We start from the raw sequence: 9653 nt of genomic DNA, 5'->3' as shown, positions 1-9653 counted from the left end.
GACACGGCACCAACCATCCGCATCCACACCCGCCCCGACCGGCCGGCCCCTACCACCCGGAGAAAATTTTCGCCAAACAAGCCGACGACCCACCCACCAGAGCCAAACGGGAAGGAGGGGGAGGAGCCTCAGAGTCGGAGCCGGAATCATCCGAGCCGAGAGCCCAAAACCTATTGGCCCGGGGCGCACCCAAGGCCGCAGGAATGGGGGGGGCGTGGAGAGGGAGGGGACGGACCTCGCCGCCGATGGAGAGCCCGGAGGGGAACTCGAGGAGGAGAGGGGGGTGGAGATCGCACGAGATTGGGCCGCCGAGGAGGGGGAGCCGCGGGACGGCGACGCCCCAGGAGGGGAGAGCGCGAGGGGAGGAGAGAGCGCCATCTCCCGGAGCCGATGGGCTTGCACCTCCTCCCGCATTACCTTGGCCGCGGCGGCGGGAGCATGTCATCCCGTGGTGCTGTCACGGCAGTCGAGTGGACGACGCGGCAGGCGAAGCGGCGCAATGCGTAGTACCGGGCTGTGTTCAAGACGTGGGACGTCGTGCAGGACTGGGTCCTCATGGACGCCTGGCTCCCGTGCGGGAGGATAAGATAATGGAAATGACACTGCATGCCACCTTCAGTGCCGATAGTACTACACACGCGCAAAACAGACGGATTTTCACGGACCCTGCCGCCTGGCCTTCACTAATTGGCCTCCCTGATTTTAATTGGTGGGCCTGCCTCACTCTATCAAATCTAAGCCAATCATATCCTGACCAGCCCGTAAAACCAAATAAACCCTCGGTGTGTGTAGCATCTCTCCCTTGGGTGCCGATCGGTTATATATACGTGGATACATGCCACGTACAGATGCACGCACAGCAGCAGCTTAGCCAACAAAAAGTTCCTCATCAGCTGCTCCGCTCTAGTCCCAAGGCCAAACAACCATGGCCGATATCTTGTACCAATCCCTCCTAATCTCGGCCGTCGCCGTGGTGCTACTCCACATCCTTAGGCTCTCTCTGCAGCCCAAGGTGAGGAACCCGCCAGGTCCATGGAAGCTGCGGGTCATCGGCAGCATGCACCACCTCGTGAACGTGCTCCCGCACCGTGCCCTCAGGGCTCTCGCCAGCATACACGGCCCACTCATGATGCTCCAGCTCGGGGAGACCCGTCTCGTTGTCGTGTCGTCAAGGGAGATGGCCCGCGAGGTGCTCAGGACGCACGACGCCAACTTCGCCACCCGCCCCAGGCTCCTCACCGGTGAGCTGCTGGTCTACGACTGCTCTGTGTGAGAAAAAGGCTGGAAGCGCATGCTTGATGCAGGGGCGCGTTGCGTGTTAATATAGGGCTAGAGGCCGGCGGCTTACAAGGGGTTAGGGTTTAGGTTAGGTGTGGATTGATCTCCAAGCTAACTATGGGATCACATCACAACAACCTAACCTATCCTAACAGATTACAACGCACACACCACGCCCTAGTCTAACAGAATACAATTACAATGTTTAACACTCTGACATCGTCTTTTCGCCATCTGGCACGTACTGGCGCAAGCTCCGGCAGCTCTGCGCCGCCGAAATACTAAGCCCGAGTCGTGTTCGTTCTATCCACCATATTAGGGAGCAAGAGGTACGTGGGCATTGTCCAAATAATTGATGAACACATACACGCCCCTATGAATTTCGATCTCGCACATACATACTGTCCAGTTTTAATCTGTTATGGCTAAGTGAAAGTGTTACAGCTATATAGTCTGGTTGCCTAGTTCGACGTGCTATCACCTCCTTAACAGACCAAGACATTGGATCAAGTGTGATTATACATATTTTTCTCAAACACCCCCGCATTGTATGCGTGGGGGCTGAAGCCAACGACTGCTAACTTTCAGATTATACATATACATAAAAACGGCCCTACAGGAGGCACAATAATACTTTCGGGCACAAAGTATAAATATAGCCTCATAATCAAAATAACATTGTTTTTACAATGACACGATTTGTCACTCGAACATGACATTCTTCGAGCACAGAGCCTCTATCGAATGAGCACCTTCTGTTACCTGCTCCAAGTAGTGCTCGGCCGGATCCTGGCCTCCCGCCGGATTCTTGGTCGCAGCGATGGTGGCCTCCATATCTGTCCAATATGCTTTAACGCGGGCAGGAGCCATTCGTGCACCCTCTATGCACGCCGACCTTCTCATGGCGTCGATCTGAGATACGGCACCGAGGAATTGCTACACCAAACCAAAATAATTGTCCGGCTTAGGACCCTTCGGCCAAAGATGGTCTATTACAGAACGCATTGCAAGCCCGGACAGCCTATGAAGCTCAGCCACAGCAGCCATTTTCTCACTCAACGGCAATGGGCGCGTGGGAGCATTAAATTGAGACCAGAACAGCCTCTCCACTTCTTTATCACCTTGATCCTTGAAAAACTTGGCCGCGTCAGCTGTACTCTTCGCCAAGTCTGCGTACGCGTCTATAGGACTCCAGCGTCGATCCAGGGGAGCATACTTCGGATCCAAAAACTTCATCCGCAATAAGTAGGGGCTCCCAGCAGCGATTTTCTCGGCCTGTCGAAGCTCCTCCTGCACATCCCTGATTTCGGTCCGCATCTCCTTGGCTGCATTAAGTGCCTTGTTCGGGTCGGCTGAATTAACCTGATTCTCCTCCTCGCTTCGGCGATGAGAAGCATGTTCGGCTCTCAACTCTTCGGCCGCCTTTAGGGCAGCCGCATTGCTAGCCCGAGCTTGTTCCTTGGCCTGGGCAAGTTCCACCCTCAGGGCTTCCACGGCAGCAGCACCGTCTGCAGTCCAAGCATATCGCATTAATATCATGCCCCTCTCAAATTTTCCTATAAAAATATTTAGGAAAGCAGAGCACATACCTTGTGACTCGTTCAGCCGCTCATTCACAAGCGTGATATCGACATCAATAGCTCCAATCTGCTTGCTTAGTTCGGCAACTTCAACGGACTGGTCGGCTGCCGAATCCTTAGATACCTGCGCATATATACAGCGCATTCATTACTTACACAATATGATCCTCCATTTGCCGCCTAGAGCGGGCAACCAGAGTCTCAGGGGCTACTATCCATATGGAGCACACATAGCGCGTGCCTCACAGCCAAAAAATTATGTATTTTTCATTACATACCTCAAAGCCTCTGAGGAGGCTTGTAAATGCTTCATTCAAACCGCTTGTGGCGGATGAAATCTTCTTTAGCACCGTGCTCCTTAATGAGCAGTGCTCCTCCAAGGGTGCATCTCGTTCCAGAAGGCCCGTCAGTATGTCCAGCCGGACATCGACCTGCACCGGACCCTTCTCATCGCCCCCATGGGAGCCGACCGCTCCGGGCTCAGGGCGGCCGAAGGAGTAGCTTCTAGCTTCGGCAGATTCGGAATCCTCCATGACGACACCTCAGGGTCGCCCGCCTCGTGAGGTGGAGAGGTTGGTGGGGTCTCACTCTCCATCATCTCCGGAGGGAGGTCCCCCGAAGACGAACTTTGTCGAGAAGAGCTGCTAGCCGGACTGCGAAGAATGGATCCTAGTTGTTATACTCAGAGAAAAGTAGTACCTTCGAAATTACTGTTAACTTACAGCTCGGTGGAGGGCTGGCCCATTGGCGGGCATGGCGCGGTGAGGGCGCCCGTTGGGGCAGAGCCCCTTGGTGACGCTTTCTTCCCCTGTTTGGGCATCTCCGTCTCCAAATCTTCGGAGGCAGCCCTTTTCTTCCCACGCGGGGAGGAGGCCTTGGATTCCCCTCCCCGACTCTCCTTCTTTGGGTAGGAAGCAATTCCCCCTGTTTTGATGCGCAGTGTGTGAAGTTCGGCTTCTCTGTTATTCCCTCCGTCTTTCCCTGAGGGCAATTTGCTAAGCACCCAGCCAAGCATCTTGGCTATGGCAGGACTGGGCGAGCCTTCGGGAAGTGGCGCCGGACACCTGATTCACTCCACTTTGCTAAGCCATTCTTTGCCACGGAGGATTTTCAGAATAATAATTATGATAAATATAAACGAAGTGTTCAGTTTTAGGGTTGCTTACTTGGGTATCTAGGCGATTGCAGCTTAGGCCTGCATCCTCGGTGGTGTCCGGAAACTTTACTTGTGGTCCGAAGAATAATTTACACATCCCTTCGAGCTTCAGGCCGAAGAAGTACTGAATAGTCCACGGACCCTCTTGATTGAACTCCCACATCCGGAGAGGCCGGCATTTGCACGGCAACATCCGTCGGATTAGCATTACCTGAATTATGTGGACATGGTTAATGTCCCTTTCAAGAAGCTCCCGGATACGGCTCTGTAGTGTTGGTACATCACTAGCAGACCCCCAAACGTGTCTACGTTGGTCCATGACGCCAGTTGTGACGGAGGGCCCGAGCGGAAGTCGGGGGCAGCCACCCACTTTGTGCCTCTGGGAGCCGTGACGTAAAACCACCTCCGCTACCATAAATCGGATACCTTTGGGAAAGAACCCTCTGGCCATGCGGCGTCATCGTTCCTGCTTATTATGGCACCTCCGCACTCTGCATGTCACCCCTCGATCATCTTCGGCTTCACATTGAAGGTCTTGAGCCATAAGCCGAAGTGTGGAGTGACGTGGAGAAAAGCCTCGCACACAATGATGAACGACGAGATATGGAGGATACCGTCCGGAGCTAGATCGTGAAAATGTAACCCGTAATAGAACATGATCCCCCTCACAAAGGGATCAAGGGTGAGGACCAAGCCGCGAAGGAAGTGAGGAACAAATACGACACTCTCATTAGGCTCGGGAGTAGGGATGACCGGCCCTAGAGCAGGAAGCCTATGCTGGATGTCGGCAGTCAGATATCCGACCTCCCTAAGCCTCGAAAAGTCCTCCTCTTTGATCGAGGAAGCCACCCATCGGCCTTTAAGGTTGGATCCGGACATATTGGAGGATATGGGGTGTTTGAGTTTGGGTTTCGGATGTTAGAACTCGAGATGCGAAAGGGCGCAAGGGTGGTGGAAAAGAGGTATATGCCTCGGCCCCTTTATAAGGGGGGTGAATATCAAGAGTCCTTAGCGTGACCGCTTGAGACTTATCTAAAAACACGGAGTCATACCAACAGTCGTCGTGGGGTGGCGCACGCCCGTATTGATGGAAGATCCCGTAATAAGGGGAACATGATCTCTGCTTTGGCAGGGCATGCCAATAAAACCGCCTCGCAACGTGTATCGAGGTGGGATAAGAAAAACCGGTTCGTGTTGGGCCGGGCCACGATACAAGGGCACGACACACAAAGATTGCCAGCAGATCAGATTTATGCTATGCTCCCTACGGTGGTATGTGAAGATCATCTTGCAGATCCGGACAAGGTTCAAGTGTTCGATGATTACTTTGGAGTATTCGGAGATGGGACCTGCCTTGCAATGCCGAAGACAAGACTGCACGCCGGACTCATCGTCATTGAAGCCTGGTTCAGGGGCTACTGAGGGAATCCTGGATTAGGGGGTATCCGGACAGTCGGACTACATACGTTGACCGGACTGTTGGAGCGTGATGATACAAGACTCAAGACTCCGTCCCGTGTCCGGATGGGACTCTCCTTTGCGTGGAAGACAAGCTTGGCGATTCTGATATTATATTTCCTTCCTTGTAACCGACTCCATGTAAACCCTAGCCCTCTCCGGTGTCTATATAAACCGGAGAGTTTGGTCCTTAGAGGGACAATCACAATCATAATCATCATAGGCTAGCTTCTAGTGTTTAGCCTCTACGTTCTCGTGCTAGATCAACTCTTGTACTACTCATATCATCAATATCAATCAAGCAGGAAGTAGGGTTTTACCTCCATCGAGAGGGCCCGAACCTGGGTAGACATTGTGTCCCTTGCCTCCTGTTACCATTAGCCTAAGACGCACAGATCGGGACCCCCTACCCGAGATCCGCCGATTTTGACACCGACAAGTGGTAGGTTGCGCCAGGTTCAATAGGTAAAACAGAGCCAACAGCCGCCTTGACTTTGTATTTCATCCGTTGCGTCATAAGGTGGCAATGTTGAGACACCGTGATAGCATCCACGGGGTAGCTAGCAGGAGCCGTGAAGACAGGCTCCAGGTGAAGCTGCTCGGTGGAAGCCATGCTGGTTCTCCGCTGAGATGGCATGGTAGCTTCAGGGGAAGCTTCGGCAGGTCGTTTGCTGCGATTTGCTTCTTGTTCCCCTATCACTTGTACCCTTGCGTGTAGCGCCTGCAGTTGGCTACACTCCACTTTCTTCCTCCTCTCCTGGCATTTGTAACCCCCTGCGTCCGGAAACCCAGCCTTCCACGGAACGTAGCCTGGCGTACCTCTTGTCCGTCCAGGTGCTCAGGATTCCCGAGGGCCATTGTGAGCTCGTCCTTCTCTCTGTCTGGAACGAACGTACCTTGCCACACTGCCTCGATATACTCCTAAAGCCTCGTGACGGGTATTCGTAGTTGCTCGTCCGTCCAAACGCTCTTCCCTTATACGGGGTCCAAGGTTCCGCCAACCCTGAAGAACCAAGTCCGGCAATGGTCTGGCCAGTTCAATGTCTCTGGTTCGACCCCTTTATCAATCAGGTCATTCGCAGCCTTGGCCCACAACGGTCGGGCTTTAAGGTAGCCCCTGACCCCGTGCGATGGTGATGCTTCTTCTTCGCAGCATTTTTCTTGTTTGTCGCTAACATCTTCTTACTCTTGTCTAATGTCTTGTGTGCCACAAATGCGGGCCAGTGATCTCTGATCTTCTCATACTTTCCGGTGAATTCTGGTGTCTTTTCTTCGTCGACGAACGATGTTTTCAGCTCATTCTTCCACCTCCTAAATAGTTCTGCCATCTTCTTAAGAGCATGAGACTTGATCAATTGCTCTTTAACTGGCTTCTCCGGATCCTCCTCTGGCGGTAGGGTAAAATTTGCCTTAAGCGTTGTCCAAAGATCATCTTTATGCATATCGGACACATAAGACACGTCAGGGTCTTCATTCTTAGGCTTTAACCATTGGTGGATACTGATCGGGATCTTGTCCCTAACAAGAACCCCACACTGAGCAGCAAATGCATCCTTTGTCCGGATGGGTTCAATCGGCTTGCCATCGCGCGCGATTGCTGTGATCTCAAATCTTTCATTGGAGCGCAACTTTTTCTTCGGGCCTCATCTCTTTACCGAAGTTGTGCTCGATCCGGAGGGCTAGAAAAAAGAAGCAAGACGAGAGTTAATTAATGTGTGTACATACGAAAACAATGAATGCATGAGTTAGATAGTCAGCACATGCTTAACTAATATATATACCTGGCTGGACTCGGTTCGGTCACTGGAGCCGTCATCACGGTCTCCTTCTTCTACCGGCATTGGGTCACCGGAGCCATCATAATCATAGTCTTCTTCTTCACCCTGTCCTTTCAGACCATCGGTGTCGTTGAGATATGACAAGATGACTTCACTTCCTTTTGCGATTATGTCCCCCAACATCGCTTATGTTGCTTCGTCTCGGGGGTGCTCCATAATTACTGCAAATATTTACAACATGGCAATTATTATTCAAACATGATAGATGGATATATTAGAGGCAAACGTAGAACTAGCTAGCTAATCACAATAAGGAATCATATTAGTGGCCTCGACGCTGCTTCTCTAGGGTTTGGGGTGGCCTCGGCAACGCTTCAAGGGTTTGGGGTGGCCTCGACAACGCTTCAAGGGTTTGGGGTGGCCTCGACGACAACGCTCTTTTAACTTGGTAAATTTGGGTGGCCTCGAGAGAGTTTGTTGGGTAGGGGTGCGGCGGGAGGGGGTAGGAGACCGACATCATTTTTTTCTAGGGTTTGGGTGTCCTCGAGAGTTTTGGTCGAGCGAGAGGGCTGGGGGGTGCTCCCGTGGTATAAGTTATCATGGTCGAGAGGGTGACCCTCGACCCTCTGCCCTAGTTCCCGACCCTCGACCCTCTGCCCTAGTTCGCAATAAAAAGAAGAAGCAGAAAAAAGAGGAGAAGAAGAAGGAATAGAGGAGTGGACAACAAATTCTTCCACTCCTCTATTCCTTCTTCTTCTCCTCTTTTTTTTCTTCTTCTTTGTCTTCTTATTTTTACCGACGTCCCCCCCATGTAAATGCGGTGGAAACACTTTATGAAAATGCGGTGGTGGCCGAGCCGGGCGGTTTTCTTTTCCTTCTTCATTTTTTCCTTTGTTTTTTTCTTATATGTTTGTTTTCGTTTTCACTCTACATTTTCGTACATATGAAAAAAATAAAGTTTTTATACAAAAGTGCACATTTTTTATGAACAAATTACAACATCTAAATTAACTACACATCTAACTAAATATAACTACACATCTGAAATTTACCTAATCTTAAAACTGGAGTAAACATAAACTAAAATAATCTAAAAAACATGTAAAAACATCTAAAAATAGCATCTAAAAACATCTAAGAAAACATCTAAAAACATCTAAAAATATAATAGTAGCACGGCGGAGGGGCGGAGGGGCACGGCGGAGGGGCTGGTGGGGCAGGGTAGTGGCGCAGGGGCGCGGGACAGGGGAGGGGCGCGGGAGCAGGCTGGTGCTCATAGGGGGCGGCGGGGCACGGTGGGCGGCGCATCGGGGCCGGCAGGGGCGACAGGGTCGACGCTGTCGTCGGGGCAGAGGGCATCAGCGGCGGCGGCGACGACGTTGAGCAACCTGACGGCGTCGGCGGCGGCGGCGACAGCGACGTCGAGCAGCCTGACGGCGTCGGTGGCGGCGGCGACGGCAAGGTGGAGCAGGGGTGTCGGGCGGCGACGGCGAGGAGGAGCAGGGGCGTCGGGGGAGAAGAAGTGATGGATTTGGTCGAAACTGCTAAGTGTTTTCTTATATACCCAGGGCATTGGTACCAGTTTGTGGCACCAACCGAGACCAAAGGTCACTTTTCAGCAGCCCAAAAGGCGGGAAGCAGAGGCCTTTGGTCCCGGTCGGTGGCACCAACCGGGACTAAAGGGGGCATTGTTACCGGTTGGTACCACCAACCAGGACCAGTGGCCTTGCACAGCGGGGTGGTGGTGGGAGTTTAGTCCCACCTCACTACTTGCCATGTTGGCCCGACACCTGTTTATAAGCCCCGTTGCCTCTTCCCTCTCGAACTCCTCTGAACTGCAGGCCTATGGGCCTAAATCTGACACTGATATGCCTGTGGGCCTGCTAGGCCTTCTGCGGGCCAAAATCTTGGCCCATGGATCGGTTTCTAGTCGTATTCATGCCGTGGTGGCCCAGTAGGTGGCAATTTTATTATTTTTCCCAGTTTTTTTCTTTTTTGCTTTATTTATTTTCTTTTGTTTCTACTTACAACAAAATACTTATTTATTTTATTTTATTTTGTTTATAATTACTTATTTATTTTATTTTATGATAATTCTTTTTGCTATTAAAGTTTCTAACAAAAAAAGTTTTTTATGAATATTCTTTTTGCTTTTAATGATTTTGAACAGAAAATACTTTGATAATTTTAGTTTCATAAATTTTATTTATATTATTAAAGTTTATTTTATTTTGTCTCTACTTGTATATTTTCTTAAAGTTTATATTATTTTGATTCAAATTACTTCTTTACTTTATTTTATGATAATTTTTTTTGCTATTAAAGTTTGTAACAAAAAAGTTATTTATGAACTCTGAAACAAAGGGATTTCATACGGAAACTCGTCTGTTACAAAGAGATTTC

General features: G+C 50.9%; 1 protein-coding gene across 1 annotated transcript; it reads left to right on the top strand.

Moving 5' to 3' along the window:
* Nucleotides 1-925: 925 nt before the first annotated feature.
* On the top strand, nucleotides 926-1273 carry LOC123135309 (cytochrome P450 71D6-like). The gene has a single exon (XM_044554353.1). It carries the CDS (start codon nucleotides 926-928, stop codon nucleotides 1271-1273), a length of 348 nt encoding a protein of 115 aa, XP_044410288.1.
* The last annotated feature ends 8380 nt before the right edge of the window (nucleotides 1274-9653 follow it).

Source organism: Triticum aestivum, chromosome 6B (genome assembly GCF_018294505.1).
Source record: "Triticum aestivum cultivar Chinese Spring chromosome 6B, IWGSC CS RefSeq v2.1, whole genome shotgun sequence".
In the NCBI taxonomy this organism is placed as follows: Eukaryota; Viridiplantae; Streptophyta; class Magnoliopsida; order Poales; family Poaceae; genus Triticum; species Triticum aestivum.
Note: the sequence above shows the minus strand (reverse complement) of the source record. Positions and strands in the feature narration are given on the sequence as shown.

What these genes read in the sequence shown, in the direction of transcription:
- LOC123135309 (XM_044554353.1), top strand. Translation starts at nt 926, where the DNA reads ATGGCCGATATCTTGTACCAATCCCTCCTAATCTCGGCCGTCGCCGTG.